General features: G+C 42.2%; 1 protein-coding gene across 1 annotated transcript in view; it reads right to left on the bottom strand.

The window, feature by feature from the left end:
* The window catches only part of LOC143806028 (uncharacterized), a 33,388-nt gene extending 22,799 nt beyond the window's left edge, over positions 1 to 10,589 (bottom strand). The window contains exons 1-3 of the mRNA XM_077285924.1: positions 10,437 to 10,589; positions 7,910 to 8,011; positions 4,485 to 4,658 (exon numbers count right to left, since the gene is read on the bottom strand). Of these exons, the coding sequence (XP_077142039.1) occupies positions 4,485 to 4,658; positions 7,910 to 8,011; positions 10,437 to 10,494 (334 nt within the window). The 5' untranslated portion in view covers positions 10,495 to 10,589. The remainder of the gene's footprint in view (positions 1 to 4,484; positions 4,659 to 7,909; positions 8,012 to 10,436) is intronic.
* Positions 10,590 to 18,109: the final 7,520 nt, after the last annotated feature.

Below are 18,109 nucleotides of genomic sequence, written 5' to 3'. Positions count from 1 at the left end.
CTTGACAATAGGGTTCTGTTGACCCATTTCCAGAGGCCTCTGGTGCTCAGGGATTGCCCAAGTCGGGATCTTGGGGTGGGTTTGCATCTTTTGAATTCTATCAGGATCCCCTCAAAGTTTTGGGACTTGGCTTGGCGCTGCTTCCATGGGAAACTGTGTGTGAGGGACAATCTAAAGTGTAGGAGCTCTGAGGACAGGAGCTGTCCTCGGGAGCATTGTGGTACCGTGCTTTAAAGCATGGACCACTTCCTGCTTCATTGTCCCTTCAACACAGAGGTGTACAACAGGGTGGGTGCCTACATTGGCTGGTCTCGGCTGGCCAGTCTCTCCTATGCGGAATGGTCCTGCGGAGCATTCAGAGACCTATGTGGTCGGGACCGCTGCACCTTATTTCTAGCACACGTGGAATGCACAGTGCTTAGTATCGACGCAACGAAAAATCCTCCCAGTGGACGATGTGTTTAGGACCATACTCGGTGACCTGGTGAAGGTGCGCTCTCTGGAGTATGAGAGACTGGGCACACGAAGGGCCGCTCTCCTCTGGAGGGGCTTTTCTCACTGTATATTTTTATTTTGTTTAATCGGTATACAGTGATGTAGGGCTGCAGGCCCCGAACTTAGGCTTTGTGATTTGTGGTTACTGTAGTGTGTGCTGCTGTATATAGGGATATAGATTTGGGTGTAGGTGTTAGGTTGGGTGGTGGGAAAAAGGGGAGGTGGGTTTATCTTGTGGAACTATGGGACACTGGGGTGTTAGGGGGAAAAACTGGCACTGCCTGATCTGGCCTATGGACGTTCGACATGGACTGAGGTATGAGATGCAGGACCAGTTCTCAGGTCAGAGTGGGGGTTGGCAATGGTGGGCATTAGCTTAGTATTAGCTTAGTGGTTAGCTTATTAGCTTAGTAGTTAGCTTAGTATTGTATTTATTTATTATAGTTTGTGTTTGTTTGTATTTAAAATAATAAAAACATTTTTTAACCCCTTTACCCCCAAGGGTGGTTTGCATGTTAATGACCGGGCCAATTTTTCCAATTCTGACCACTGTCCCTTTATGAGGTTATAACTCTGGAACGCTTCAACGGATCCTGATGATTCTGACAATGTTTTCTCATGACATATTGTACTTTATGATAGGGGTAAAATTTATTTGATATTACCTGCGTTTATTTGTAAAAAAAAAATGGAAATTTGGTGAAAATTTTGAAAATTTCACAATTTTCCAACTTTGAATTTTTATGCCCTTAAATCACAGAGATATATCACACAAAATATTTAATAAGTAGCATTTCTCACATGTCTACTTTACATCAGCACAATTTTGGAACCAACATTTTTTTTGTTAGGGAGTTATAAGGGTCAAAAGTTGACCAGCAATTTCTCATTTTTACAACACCATTTTTTTTAGGGACCACATCACATTTGAAGTCACTTTGAGGGGTCTATATGATAGAAAATACCCAAATGGGACACCATTCTAAAAACTGCACCCCTCAAGGTGCTTAAAACCACATTCAATAAGTTTATTAACCCTTCAGGTGTTTCAGAGGGATTTTTGGATTGTTTAACAAAAAATGAACATTTAACTTTTCTTCACAAAAAATTTACTTCAGCTCCAACTTGTTTTATTTTACCAAGGGGAACAGGAGAAATTGGACCCCAAAAGTTGTTGTGCAATTCGTCCTGAGTACGCTGATACCTCATATGTGGAGCTAAACCACTGTTTGGGCGCATGGCAGAGCCCCCACAAGTGACACCATTTTGGAAAGTAGACCCCCTAAGGAACTTATCTAGATGTGTGGTGAGCACTCTGACCCACCAAATGCTTCACAGAAGTTTATAATGTAGAGCCGTAAAAATAAAAAAGTCATATTTTTTCACAAAATGAATTTTTCGCCCCCTATTTTTTATTTTCCCAAGGGTAACAGAAGAAATTGGACCCCAAAAGTTGTTGTGCTATTTGTCCTGAGTACGCTGATACCCCATATGTGGGGGTAAACCACTGTTTGGGCTCATGGCAGAGCTCGGAAGGGAAGGAGCGCCGTTTGACTTTTCAATGCAAAATTGGCTGGAATTGAGATCGGACGCCATGTCGCGTTTGGAGAGCCCCTGATGTGCCTAAACAGTGGAAACCCCCCAATTCTAACTGAAACCCTAGCCCAAACAAACCCTAACCATAGCCCTAACCACACCCCTAACCCAAAAACGCCCCTAACCCTAATCCCAACTATACCCCTAACCCCAACACACCTCTAACCCTAATCCCAACCCTAACCACACCCCTAACTCCAACACACCCCTAACCCTAATCCCAAGCATAACCATAACCACACCCCTAACCCTGACACACCCCTAACCCTAATCCCAACCTTAAATGTAATCCAAACCCTATCCCTAACTTTAGCCCCAACCCTAACCCTAACTTTAGCCCCAACCCAAACCCTAATTTTATCCCCAACCCTAACCCTAAATTTAGCCCTAACCCTAACCTTAATGGGAAAATGGAAATAAATATATATATTTTTTTATTATTTTTCCCTAACTAAGGAGATGATGAAGGGGGGGTTTGTTTTAGTATTTATAGCAGGTTTGTTTTTTTAGCGGACTTTTATGATTGGCAGCTGTCACGCGCGCTAGGCAACGCTTTTATTGCAAGAAATTGTTTCTGCGCCTCCACATTTTGAGAGCTTATAATTTTTCTATATTTTGGTCCACAGAGTCATGTGAGGTTTGTTTGCGGGACGAGTTCACGGTTTTATTGGTACCATTTTCAGGCACGTGACATTTTTTGAATGCTTTCTATTCCGATTTCTGTGAGGCTGAATGACCAGAAACCAGCAATTTATGAATTTCTTTGGGGGGGGGGGGGGCGTTTATTTTTCGAGTCAGTATGATTACAGCGATACCTCATTTATATCATTTTTTTATGTTTTGGCGCTTTTATACGATAAAGATTATTTTATATAAAAAATAATTATTTTTGCATTTCTTTATTCTGAGGACTATAACTTTTTTATTTTTTCGCTGATGACGCTGTACGGCAGCTCGTTTTTTTGCGGGACAAGATGACATTTTCAGCGGTATGATGTTTTTTTATATCCCTCTTTTTGATCGCGTGTTATTCCACATTTTGTTCGGCGGTATGATAATAAAACGTTGTTTTTTGCCTCGTTTTTTTTTACGGTGTTCACTGAAGGGGTTAATTAGTAGGACAGTTTTATAGGTCGGGTCATTACGGACGCAGCGATACTAAATATGTGTACTTTTATTGTTTTTTTTATTTAGATAAAGAAATGTATTTATTGGAACTATTTTTTTTTCTTTATTTAGGATTTTTTTTTTTTTTACTTGTTTACTTTGTCCCATGGGGTAACATGACTATATAGTGTCAGATCGCTGATCTGAGACTTTGCAGTGCACTGTGTCAGATCAGCGATCTGACAGGCACTGCAGGGAGGCTTCCCGGTGCCTGCTCTGAGCAGGCACTTGCAAGCCACCTCCCTGCAGGCCCCGGAAGGCCCCTGTGGCCATTTTGGATCCGGGGCCTGCAGGGAGGAGGAGGTAGGAGACCCATGGAGCAACGCGATCACATCGCGTTGCTTCGAGGGTCTTAGGGAAGCACGCAGGGAGCCATCTCCCTGCGCGATGCTTCCCTATGCTGCCAGAACGCTGTGATCATGTTTCATTGCAGTATTCCGGGGGGTTAATGTGCCGGATGTCAGCTGACACCCGGCCCCGATCGGCCGCGCTCCCCCCGTGAGCGCGGCTGATCGGTGATAGCGTACTATCCTGTCGGTGGTCATACGGGCCCATACCACCTCGACGGGATAGTGCGTCATATGTCAGAAAGGGGTTAAAAAACTTTAAAAAATATATATATTAAAAATAAAAATAAAAAAGTTTATGTATATAGTTTTTGTTTGCTATTGTTTGTTTTATTTATTTGTTTGTTATTATTTTGTTTGGTGACCGGACCAAAAGGTGTAAGTACTTAATATTAGTTATTATTCTGTATATACTGTATGTATAATATGTGTGAGAGGAGAGAATGAGCGGCTGGATGAGTGTTCATTATATTGATTCTTTTTCTGGCTGATATTTCTGTTTTGTTTCTGTTATTATTATTGTTATGTTTTTCATTTTTAGAATAAAAGATCAACAGGATGTATATTATCAGCCCAGCTCGTACTCCAGTTGCTGATGATGGTCCCACCAATATCAAGCAGACAATTTTATTTATTATGTATTAAATTCAGAAAGTTGTGAGTTAAGCTAAGTGTCCATGATCAGTAGCTCCTCTAATCTTACAATCTGTAGGGGGTCTGGTTATTGATGTCCACCAATTCTAACTTTTCATCAGTAGTACGCGTAAATATATACACAGCCTTTAAGGGTGACTTTTCATGTATTTCCATGTATATCTGCACATTGTTTCACAAGCTTTCATATGGAGGTCCACATAGGAAGTACGGGGCACCACATACCTCTGATGTCACTGGTCCCTGGATTATTAGGATTCGGGCCGGAGGCACTGACAATCCGGGGGTCGTTACACAGGTCTTTGTCACAACACTTCCGGACTATAGAGCTGTCGCCTGGATTGTTAGTGCAGTAATATGTAGGCTGACAGCCCATCTGCCGGCTTTGGAGTTTTCCATCTGCAAATAAAATGCAAGAAGTGATCAAATTTCAAGGTCAGTATGTGACAATGATGAGAGACGGCTCCATGAACTGGGGCCATGTAATACTGCATCTCCGTATGGGGTTTCCAGCTCTTGGACCCGTTGTTGGTTGGGTGATGAAGACTACGGGACCCGCGGCTGGTGACGTTTTATCATTGACTTGAATGGGAGCTGCATGTACAGCACCTGCACATGATGCAACCCTATAATAGTACATTGTGGCCTCTGCGCTATATTCATAGTTGGATATGGATAATTTCCATCAGTCAATTCAGATTTTGTATTTGTAAACACAAAAAAAACAAAAACAAAAAGCTCAGAAAAAAAAGCTGAAAAGAAAAAGCTCAGGAAAAAATCATCTCAGGAAGAAACCTCTCAGGAAGAAACCTCTCAGGAAGAAACCTCTCAGGAAGAAGCAGCTCAGGAAGAAAGAGCTCAGGAAGAAAGAGCTCAGGACAAAACATCTCAGGAAGAAACAGCTCAGGAACAAACATCTCAGGAAAAAAAATCTCAGGAAAAAACTCTCAGGAAAAAATATCTTAGAATAAAAATATTTAAGGAAAAACATCTTGGGATAATAATAATAATTTTCTTTCTATAGCGCTGACATATTTCACAGCACTTTACATTTTAGAGGGGACTTGTACAGACAATAAAATACAGTACAGAATAACAATAATCACATAAATAAACAAATAAAAACATGTCAATAAAAACATGTCAAGCTTCAGAAAACTCCCAATCAGCATGTGCTAGGAAGCAGCACATTCATGTAAAGCCCCTTTAATTAGAGCATTTTGTTGGGGCATTAATGCAAAATCAATTATTGAAGTTTTATTCTCAGATGCAGTGGGCGGGCACATTACTCTTCTGCTCCGCCCACCACCGGCCTACTAGTCATTGATTGACAGGCCACTCTTCCCTAAGTAACCTGTCTCCTCTACAGAAGCACTGTTGTTGTCCATGTTCGCTTCATCGGACGGGGGCAACATCTGCATAGTGAGCTCCTGATCACTGAACCAAGTCTGGCAACATCATCTAGGAGCTCACAGCGCCGTCATTGCAACGAACTAGGGCAATGATGGCACCTGCGCAAGGAGGAGAGAGAGTTCACTGAGGGAAGAGTGTCCTGTCAATCAACGTCCAGAAATCTCCTGCTGACAGGTGTTTCCCTTCTCCACACCGACAGCCAGAGCTCTACGTGCAGGTACCTGATGGCTGCTTCCCCCTATGCTGGTATTTCCTACTGTGAACGAGGCTTCAAGAGCTGCTTTTTTTGGTGTTTGAGTACAGAATAAACTAATGATTTTACTATGAGTAGATAAGGCACATCACATGTAGGGGAGATATACACAGTCATGGATGAAAGTGTTGGCATCCTTGAAATTGTTCCAGAAATGAAGTATTTCTCCCAGATAATTACACACGTTTATTTCCTCTGTGTGTATGAAAACAACAAAAAAACTGAATAAAAGGCAAATTGAACATAGTTTCACAAAACAAAACCTAAAATGGTCTGCACTAAATTGTTGGCACCCTGAACTTAATATTTGGTTACACACCCTTTGCAATAAATAACTGCAATCAATTGGTTCCTATAACCATCCACATGTTTCTTACACCTCAACTGGAATTTTGGAGCACTCTTCTTTTGCAAATGGCTCCAGGTCTCATATTTGAAGACGTCTTCTAGCAACAGCAATTTTAAGATCTCTCAACAGGTGATCAATGGGATTTAGATCTGGACTCATTGCAGCCACTTCAGAACTTTCCATCGCTTTCTTTCCATCCATTTCTGGGTTCTTCTTGAAGTATGTTTGGGGTCATTGTCATGCTGAAAGACCCATGACCGAGGACTTAAACCCAGCTTTCTGAAATTGTGCACTACATTGTGACCCAAAATCCTTTGGTAATTTGGTAATCTTTATATTTAATGATGCCTTTTACACAGTCAAGTCACACAGTGCCAGAGGCAGCAAAACAACGATAAAACATCTTTGAACTTCCACCATATTTGACTGTAGGTGCTGTGTTCTTTGTTTTGTAGGCCTCTTTCCATTTTTGGTAAACAGTAGAATTATGTGCTTTACTAAAAAGCTCTAACTTGGTCTTATCTGTCCACAAAACACTTTCCCCAAAGGATTTTGGCTTACTCATGTACATTTTGGCAAACTGCAGGCTAGCTTTCTTATGTTTCTGTGTCAACAGTGAGGTCCTCCTGAATCTACTGCCATAGTGTTTCCTTTCATTCAAATGTCGGCGGATAGTTCGCGCTGACACTGATGCACCCTGAGCCTGCAGGACAGGGAACTTGATCAGGGCTGCTTATTCACCATCCGGACTTTCCTGCATTGCAACTTTTCATCAATTTTTCTCTGTCGACCACATCCAGGGATTATATTGCGTACCACAGACAAAGGAACATCAACATCTGTATTACATGAACTTTTAACCTTGAGATTGTTTATATTTTTCAAGAATTTTGGTTCTCAAGTCCTCAGACAGTCCTCTTCTCTATCTGTTCTCAATGGCACACACAGACCCACAATGCAAAGATTGAGTCCACTTCTCCCCTTTTTATCTGTTTTCAGGTGTGATTTTCATATTGCCCACATCTGTTACTTGCCACATGTGATTGTGAACAAGCATCACATGCTTGAAACAAAGTTGTTTATCCCCAATTTTGAAAAGGTGGCAACAATTTTGTTTGGGACATTTTGGGGGGTTTTGTGTGAAATTATGTCCTATTTGCCTTTTTTCAGTTTTTTTGTGTGTTGTTCCAGTACACACAAAGGAAATAAACGTGTGTATAAAAATATGTGTAATTGCAATCATTTTCTGGGAGAATTACTTCTATTTCAAGGGTGCCAACACTTTCTGCCATGACTGTATTTTTTTCTATTTTGGTGGGGGCATATCAGTCTGTAATATGATGTAATCCAGGGGAAGGTGGCACTGCCCTATTACTGATATGAGAAACTAAGGTCACATCTAAGTAATTAGAAGCTCTTTATTAGTACAACAATATGGCTGGTAATTGGTAATTATGTGGAACTCTGCCTGGGCATGTACTAATTAAGAAAAGTCGGAAAAGTGGAGAGGGAAGGGCACTTAATAGACACTCTGCCCAGAGTGAAATAAAGTCTATCACCATCCTTGTGTAAGCGACCTGTGTAATAGCTGCAAATGACTCATTATAATTACAGACATCAGTAAATTAAACTTACCAGCGTATGCTTCGACTGTCATACATTGCTGCCCCTGTTCACACGTTGCGGTGCCATTATTTTCACAATTCCCATCGCATGAATAACAAATGAGAGCCGAGCCTGGGAAATTAGGGAGAGGGATCCATGAATGAGTAATGAACAAAGAATCCCTTTGGGGCTGGTTTTCGCTCTGTGATGCCCCCATCACATTCCACTGAACCCCTCAAATGTAAAGAAACCTTTTTCAATCCCTCCGCTCTTCCAGATCACATATCCGAGCTCCTCACCTGCACCTTATAATCATTTCACAATAAATCAGCTTTTATTTCGGCTTTGAGTCAAGGAAATGCTTGTACATGCCCTCATCATCTCCTTCCTAGACTACTGCAACTTCCTTCATTGTGTCCATCCTGTTATCGTCCCTCCAATGCATTCTCAATTCTTCTTCCACTTCTCCCCTTACTCCATAACCACCAAGTCTCTGCCAATCCCATCATCGGCTACCCATGTCCAATGATGAAAACAGGGCAGCCCACAAATTGTCCTCGGTCCCCCAGATCACTGCCATAATCTCCTGATATTTCCTCACAGGTCCTTCCTTTTGTTTTCTCCTTTGTTTATCATCTCCAAAATTTCTCTTGTTGTTCCCCGATATTCCAGAACCCACAACCTTAACACATCAGATTTTCTCAACCATCCAAACTTTCTAAAGCAACCTGAAATACCAACTCCTGTCCCAATTGTGGACTGTGGAAAATTGTAGAAATCATTTTTTGTTAAAAAGGGGTCCTCAAAATATCTTATAAAATGGATCATCTATAATTTTGAAGCAAGAACTCAATTTCCCTGCAGCTCCCCCGCAGGCACAGATGTGCTGGGTCCTCCTGAGTGAGAAATGCTCTTTGCACCCAATGATCGATCTATAACTAATCTATGAAGGTCCTGAATGATGCGACCATCTAGATAACTGGTACTTCCATAATTCAGCCACCTATGCTCTCTGCAATGCCACCAGGGGCCATGTACGAGCTTGTGCTATTGACCTCGCGCTGCCCATCTTCGGAAATTCAGCATTAGCAATTAAAGGTCTAATGTGCGCCTCCTCAGTCACAACACACATAATAAGTGGCAATAATATAAATAACACAGCAATGCAAAAGATGTAGCTAAAGGAAAAAAGCAGAATACTACCTGGCAGTAATACAGTACTGCAGTACTACACGGCAGATACACATTACATAGTATAGCATAAGGCATATGGTGGTGTTTTCTTATGTAGGTATGCTAGTCTCCAAGCTGGAGCTTCTTTATGCTCCTCTTCGGTCTTCACTAAGCCCCAATTCAGCACACCTTATTAGTGAGTGCAACTCACCCCCACTTGCTAGCTAGCTCTGACACAGCCATCTCTATCAGCTACACAGCTTCTCCTCCTCCTCTATATGTGTCTAACTTTTACAGGCAGGAAAATCTTAGCTTTAAGTTCTCTGGACTATACTTAGGGCAGGAGGATAATTACTAATTCTGACCCAACTAGCAGCTCCATGTACATTTACTCTTAAAGACAGCACAAAACTCTACGTCCTGTTAGTGGTACCAAACAACATCCTCAACAACCATTTTTAGACATCGTGTTAATACTTTCTCCCATGTATCATTAGCACTGTCATGACTCGCTCACACTACTACACCATGACATGTATACACAGCGCAGTGCACACAACAGTCATCTCCTCCTCACACTACTACACCATGACATGCATACACAGCACAGTGCACACAGCAGTGTCATCTCCTCCTACTACTACTACACCATGACATGTATACACAGCACAGTGCACACAGCAGTGTCATCTCCTCCTCACACTACTACACCATGACATATATATACAGCACAGTGCACACAGCAGTGTCATCTCCCCCTCACACTAATACACCATGACATGTATACACAGCACAGTGCACACAGCAGTGTCATCTCCTCCTACTACTACTACACCATGACATGTATACACAGCACAGTGCACACAGCAGTGTCATCTCCTCCTCACACTACTACACCATGACATATATATATATATACAGCACAGTGCACACAGCAGTGTCATCTCCCCCTCACACTAATACACCATGACATGTATACACAGTACAGTGCACACAGCAATGTCACCTCCTCCTCACACTACTGCACCAGTAATGATACTTGGTACCAATTATACCAGTATCAGTATAAGTCTCCTTACACCATTGTCACCCTAAGTGCACATATACAAGTATCATCCTTCTTACATCTAGCACAGTGCCCTCCATAGAAAAACTGAATTTTCCTGGAAGAGATCAATGCACATATACTGAACCCATTGCACAAATCTACCTCAAGACTCAATTGCAGAATCAAAATCCAAATTTTTCCTGTTATCTACCCATAACCAAAACAGTCTCCCCTATACCCCTGACAGTGCAAAATATGAGAACCGTCTTTTGACCCTCTAACAGCCGGTGTCTCCAGCAGTGTCAATTGCTTTCATGCTCTTCATGACTTTCTTACCAAGGTGGCATCTGAGGAAAATGAAGAGGATAACTGGGAAAATTCCTTTTATCTGCATCCTTAAAGTTTCCCAAGGTTCTTCCTTGCTATCTGTCTTGGAACTGTCTCTTGTTACCTCCTTGAGACTTTTATATATTGTTTTATCGCACCCAACCTCTCCCAAATGAGATGATAGCACCAACTGGGTGTGTCCAGATCTGCCGAGAGCTCAGTTTTGGATACAGCTGTTGAGTCTCATAAATGCAGGGATAGGAGATATCTCATAATATCAATATCACAAACAATGCCTTGAAAAAGTATTCATTCATACCCTGTGAACGTTTCCCCATTTTTTCACATTACACCCACAAGGTTAAATGTATGTTATTGTGACTTAATGTGAGACCAACACAAAGTAGCAAGTTGTGACGCGTAAACGAAATGATTTGAGGTTTTCTTAATATTTTTAAAAATATCAATCTGAAAATTGTGACGTGCATTTGTATTCAGCCCCCTTGAATCAATACTTTGTAGGACCACCTTTCGCTGCAATCACTGTTGCAGTCTTTTGGGGTCTATCTCTACCAGATTTTCACATCTGGAGGGGACATTTTTGCCCCTTTCTCCTTGCTCACTCGCTCTCAGTGATATTGGATGGTGTGAGGCAGCGACAGGTGTGTCCCCCAGGATATGCACAGAAGCATATTGAGGCCGCGGGAGTGCTGACTTTGGTTTTGATAAAACACAGTGGACCTACACCAGCAGATGACATGGCTCCCCAAACCATCACTGATTGTGGAGACTTCACACTAGACCTCCAGCAGCTTGGATTGTGGCCTCTCCACTCTTCCTCCAGACTCTGGGACCTTGATTTCCAAATGAAATACAAAATTTACTTTCATCTGAAAACACCTTGGACCACTGACAACAGTCCAGTTCTTTTTCTCCTTGGCCCAGGTAAGATGCTTCTGGCATTGTCTATTGGTCATGAGTGGCTGACACAAGGAATGTGACACTTGTAGCCCACGTCCTGGATACGTCTGTGTGTGGTGGCTCTTGAAGCAATGACTCCAGCAGCAGTCCACTCCTTGTGAATCTCTCCCACATTTATGAATGGCCTTTTCTTAACAATCCTTTCAAGGCTGAAGTTATCCCGGATGCTTGTGCACCTTTTTTCTACCACACTTTTTCCTTCCACTCAACTTACCATTAATATGCTTTGATACAGCACTCTGTAATGACCTTTTGTGGCTTACCCTCCTTGTGGAGTGTGTCAGTTACTGCCATCTGGACACTTGTCAAGTCAGCAGTCTTCCCCATGATTATGGAGCCTGCTGAAACAGACTAAGGGGCCTTTTTAAATGCTTCGAAAGCCTTTACAGGTGTTTTTGTCAATTACTTTAATTTGCTGAGATAATTACTTTTGGGTTTTCATTGGCTGTAAGCCATAATCATCAACATTAACAGAAATAAACACTTGAAATAGATCACTCTGATTGTAATGACTATATATAATATGAGTTTCACTTTTTGTATTGAAGAACTGAAATAAATTATAAATTATCTTTTTGATGATATTCTATTTGTGAGAAGCACTTGAATATAGTGAGTATATACCAGCAGTGAATAAAAGATGTACATAAATATATACCAGCAGAGAATAAATGGTATACATAAATATATACCAGCAGTGAATAAACCATATACACAAATATATTCCAGTGGTGATTAAACCATATACGGTACATAAATATATATACCAGCAGGGAATAAAACGTATACATAAATATATACCTGCAGTAAAAAATCATATACATAAATATATACCAACCGTGATTAAACTGCACACATAAATATATACCACCAGTGAATAAACCATACACATAAACATATACCTGCAGTGAATAAACCATATACATAAATAAATACCTGCAGTGAATAAACCGTATACATAAATATATGCCAGCAGTGAATAAACCATATACATAAATAATAGGGAATAAACCATATACATAAATATATACCAGCAGTAAATAAACCATATACAAAACCTACATCAACAGTGAATAAACCATATACTCTACATAAATATATACCTTTCTTGTCTATCGCAGTCTGAGGAAGGTCTTTGTATAAGACCAAAACGTTACAACTAGTAATGAGCCCTTGCAAAATGTATAAAATGGCGGCGCAAAGTGTCACAGCTGTTCTAGATTCCTGCAGCAATGCCGACAAACCTCCACAGTAAGTTTGTAAAAAGTGTAAAAAAAACCCCAGAATATATATATATATATATACACACAAGGTATATATAGGTATGCGCTGGAAAAACTAGCGGAACCAGAAAGACAAAGTTTAAAATATCCTTATAAAAACAAAGTGACCCTTTGCAGGAATGCCTAACAGTTGAGATCTAGTGTCCAAAATCCCGCGGATATACTCGCGGATCAGGGTCCTGAGGAAGGAGACAGGCGTCTCTGAAACGCGTTGGTTGTGTGATCCTAGCTGCACTCCGTACTCACTCTCCGGGGCGTACGGTCACGTGACACACTACGTCACTCAGGTCCTGCGCACCGTTTGTACTCACCGCCGCTAGCACATGCGGCGTCGGCTCTGCAGGATCCCGTCTTCACCCGGAGGTATTTTATGGTGGCTTGCCGCCGGCCAGGGCAGCCACCAGTCTACACTTGTTCTATTCACCAGAAAGCCTTTGGAACAGATCTAACGTCCCAGACTTCTCAGAAAAGCAACGGAGGTAAGAAAATCTTCTAAGTGCCTCCATAAACTTTCCAGCAGTGAACACACCGCGAGTATATCCGCGGGATTTTGGACACTAGATCTCAACTGTTAGGCATTCCTGCAAAGGGTCACTTTCTTTTTATAAGGATATTTTAAACTTTGTCTTTCTGGTTCCGCTAGTTTTTCCAGCGCATACCTATATATACCTTGTGTGTATATATATATATTCTGTTTTTTTAGTAATGAGCCCTAACTGTTCCACCACCCCAACCACTCCATATTCCAGACCTCTGCCCTTCCCTAATAACCTCCCTCTCCAACATCACTGAAGGAGAGCTTACTCGCCTCTTTTCCAAATCACACCTCACCACCTGTGCACTTGACCCCATCCCCTCCCACTTGCTCCTCAACCTCACTAACCTGCTCATTCCAGCCCTAACCCATATCTTCAACCTATCGCTATCTTCTGGTACCTTCACTGTTATGATCCTTAGTGGCTGAGGATCACGAATAGACCAGCAAGTGAATAAACTAAGGACAAGCTCTAGGGAGATGGTAACTGGACTGATCGCAAATCTGAACCTATCCAACACAACTAGAGGTAGCCGGTGAACGTGCCTAAAAAATTCCTAGACGTCTCGAGCCAGCCTGAGGAACTAGCTACCCCTAACGAGAAAGAAAGACCTCGCTTGCCTCCAGAGAAATAATCCCCAAAGATTTAGAAGCCCCCAACAAATATTAACGGTGAAGTAAGAAGAAGGCACATACGTAGGGATGAAATCAGATTCAGCAAAAGAGGCCCACTAGTACTAGAAAGCAGAAAATAGAGCAGGGGTCTATGCGATCAATAAAAATCCCTTACAAAATATCCATCCTGAGATTTCAAGAACCCACGCACCAACTAATGGTGTGTGGGGTTAAACTCAGTCCACTAGAGCATCCAGCAAGCGAGGGAATCACATTTTAGCAAGCTGGACAAGAAAACATGATAAACACTGCTGATCAAAAAATGAGCAAACAAAACTTAGCTTGTCCTGGATGGACTGGGAGCAAGGTAGTCAGAAGGAATCTGAGTAGCACTGATTACATCGACAGCCGGCAACAAGTGAAAGTAAAACAGAGCTATATAGGAACCTCCCAGAGGATAACGAACCAGCTGATAGCCAGAGACCAGCAGGATAACAAACAAAGCCACCAGGGGGAGCCCAAAGCAAAAGTCACACCATACCACCAGTGACCACAAGAGGGAGCCTGAAAACAGAGTTCACAACACTTCCCCTCTGCCTTCAAACATGCCACCATCACGCCCATCCTTAAAAAAACTAACCTTGACCCAACTGCTTTGCCCAGCTACCGCCTCATATCACTGCTTCCATTTGCTTCAAAACTCCTTGAGCAGCATGTCCATGCTCAAATTTCCTCCCACCTCTAATCTAACTCTCTTCTTGACAACCTCCAATCTGGCTTCCGCCTCCACCACTCCACCAAAACTGCCCTTACAAAAATTACTAATGACTTACTCACAGCCAAAGCTAACAGACAGTTTTTCATCCTCCTCCTTCTTGACCTGTCCTCTGCTTTCGGCACAGTCGATCACTGCCTACTGCTACAGATTCTTTCTTCTCTTGGCATCAAAGACCTTGCCCTGTCCTGGATTGCCTCATACCTTTCCGACCGCACATTTAGCGTTTCCCACTCCCACACTACCTCCTCATCCCGCCCTCTCTCTGTTGGAGTCCCTCAAGGCTCTGTCCTAGGGCCCCTACTTTTTTCCCTCTATACCCTTGGCCTAGGGCAACTCATAAAGTCCCATGGCTTCCAGTACCACCTGTATGCGGACGACACTCAGATCTACCTCTCTGGCTCAGATGTCGCCTCTCTTCTGTCCAGAATCCCGGAGTGTCTGTCAGCCATATCCTCCTTCTTCACCTCTCGCTTCCTAAAACTCAATGTAGACAAAACCGAACTCATCATCTTTCCCCCATCTCACATATCCCCCCTACCTGATCTATCTATTCTGGTAAACGGCATCACGTTCTCTCCCGCACCTGAAATCCGCTGCCTCGGGGTAACTCTCGACTCTGCTTTGTCCTTCAAACCGCACGTTCAAGCTCTTGCCACCTTCTGTCACCTCCAACTCAAAAATATTGCCAGAATCTGTCCCTTCCTCACCCCACAATCTACTAAGACTCTTGTGCATGCCCTTATCATCTCCCGCCTAGACTACTGCAACACCCTCCTCTGTGGCCTCCCCGCTAACTCTCTTGCACCACTCCAGTCTGTCCTCAACTCTGCTGCCCGGCTAATCCACCTCTCTCCTCGCTACTCCCCTGCTTCTCCCCTTTGCAAATCCCTCCACTGGCTCCCAATTCCCCAATGAATCCAGTTCAAACTACTAACATTGATCTACAAAGCCATCCACAACCTGTCCCCTCCCTATATCTCTGAACTAATCTCCCAATACCTTCCCTCACGTAATCTCCGATCCTCCCAAGACCTCCTGCTCTCCTCCACACTTATTCGTTCCTCACACAACCGCCTCCAAGATTTCTCCCGAATATCCCCCATCCTCTGGAATTCCATGCCTCAACATGTCCGACTATCCACCACCCTCGGATCCTTCAGACGGAACCTGAAAACCCATCTCTTCAAGAAAGCCTACAGCCTGCAATAACCATTCTGCCGCCTCGCCATCGCCAGAGCAGCCGCCTCACCACCGCCAGAGCTGCTGCACCTCCGACCTTCTGTGTCTTCACCACTATCCCATAGAATGTAAGTCCGCAAGGACAGGGTCCTCTCCCCTCTGTACCAGTCTGTCACTGTAAACTTGTTTACTGTAAACAATATTTATAACCCTGTACTGAACCCCTTTCTCATGTACAGCACCATGGAATTAATGGTGCTATATAAATAAATAATAATAATAATAATAATAATAATAATAATAATAATAATAATAATGAGCGAGCACTAAAATGCTCGGGTGCTCGTTGCTCGGGTCGAGCAGATTGGAATACTTGGGTACTCGGACAGAACAACGAGCCCAATGTAAGTCTATGGGAGACCCGAGTATTTTTACCGCAATCCCCCCCCCGGGTCCTTTTAAGGTCTAAAAATGTCTGAAAATGATGGAGACACTGCTAAAATTACACAGGAATATCATGGGGATCTCCCCTGGAAGCATTCCTGACTCCTAGTTCACAGCTGTAAACATTATTTTCCGAGATTCATGCCATTTTTCCCGGTGCAACAAAAAACACAGTAAAACGAAACCAAAACGGATTTTGCAGGGAAATAAGTTAAGGTACGTCCTTTGCAGGTTAAAGATTTGTCTGTAAGGCCAAATTATTAACCCCAGACCGAAATGTTCCTTCTCCACTTGGGCTTAGTTCAGACGCAGCGTTTTTGAAGCGTTTTTCAACTTTAACATTACTTTCAACCACTACAAATGCATTCAATGGGAAATGTCATTGTGACATTTAACAACCCTAGCTGGCCATGTGGTGTGTGACACATAAGCAGACCCATCTTGTTTCATCAGGTGGCATTAATCTTCTTAAAGGGCCATTATGAAACAGTGGGTCTCCCAAACTGTTGTAGCCTATGCTGTGAGAGGATGGGCTGCCAAGAATTACGACGCACCACAATACCCCTTTCATAAGATGTCCAGGGGGACCCCTGAAAAAGTGTTGCATTGAATGCAAGGCCTGCCCTGCTACCAATTCATATGCACCCCAATAAGTCTTTGAACCCACATTCTGGATGGGTCCATGAAAATCCACTTCACAATATGCATTTTGTTTTACACATTGGCAGCAAAGCCAGCCCTGCTGCATAGTCAGTCATATGCACCACATTAGGCCATGGAACCCACATACTGGATGGGCCCATGAAAATCCACTTGTATTTTTTAATGGTATAATGGTTCCCTCTTTGCAGAATTATTTACAGTTACAGGAGAATTTGGCAATTTTATTTGCCATGTTTTTAAAACTAAGGATTCAGATACGTCTTTAAAAAAGACTAATACTTGCAATACAACACAATTTTAATGCAAAGTACAAAATTCAAGCAATAATATGATTGAATTGCATGAGTACATACACTTTTGTATATGTACTTAACATACAAAGGTTAATAAGTACATATAAGGATTAAATACATATAATGATAATGTATATATAAAGATTAACTACATACAGCATACTTACATCATCATCAAAGAGGCTTTTAAACATCATCTGTCTGGAATATCGGAGAAGCAACACCAAGACAGAGAACCCCTGGGAGATTACCTGCACTGCATTGGTGTCCCCAATTATGCAGGTATGAGCACACTGTACATGTACAGGTACCCCAGTTTTGGCATCTGTCTTAGTCATGTTTCTCTGGTCTTATATAGTGATTTACACTATGTAGTAACTCTAGATTCACCCAGCCCTTCAAGTGGCCAGCTTTCAAAGTTGTATGAAACTGAGATATCATGGACTCATCGGACTAAGAGCCATAAACCCCTAGAATATAAAAGCCACAAGGGTTTGCATCAAACCACCACAGGCAGAGTTTCAGAAAAACCTTAATGTTTTACAATGACAAACAGCAAAAATATAGAGGCTTAGAACTGTTTGTGAAGCGAATAAACAAACATTTCTCGAGATTGTGTCACTATGAGCATTGTCTGTCACATCTGAAAATGCTTTACAAAAAATGCAGCTATGTAATTGTCTGAATGCATTCGCTATACAGTATTTTAATCTGGATCACAAATTGCTATTTGTATATTTGCCATTTAACCTCATGACCCAATACCAACATGGGTTTACTAGGGACCGTTCCTGTCAGACTAATCTCATCAATTTCTATGAAGAGGTAAGTTACGGACTGGACCAAGGGAACCCAGTTGATGTAGTGTATATGGACTTTTCAAAAGCTTTTGATACAGTGCCACACAAAAG

The sequence above is a fragment of the Ranitomeya variabilis genome, chromosome 2 (genome assembly GCF_051348905.1).
Source record: "Ranitomeya variabilis isolate aRanVar5 chromosome 2, aRanVar5.hap1, whole genome shotgun sequence".
Taxonomy (NCBI): Eukaryota; Metazoa; Chordata; class Amphibia; order Anura; family Dendrobatidae; genus Ranitomeya; species Ranitomeya variabilis.
This window is presented reverse-complemented; position numbering and strand designations above follow the sequence as displayed.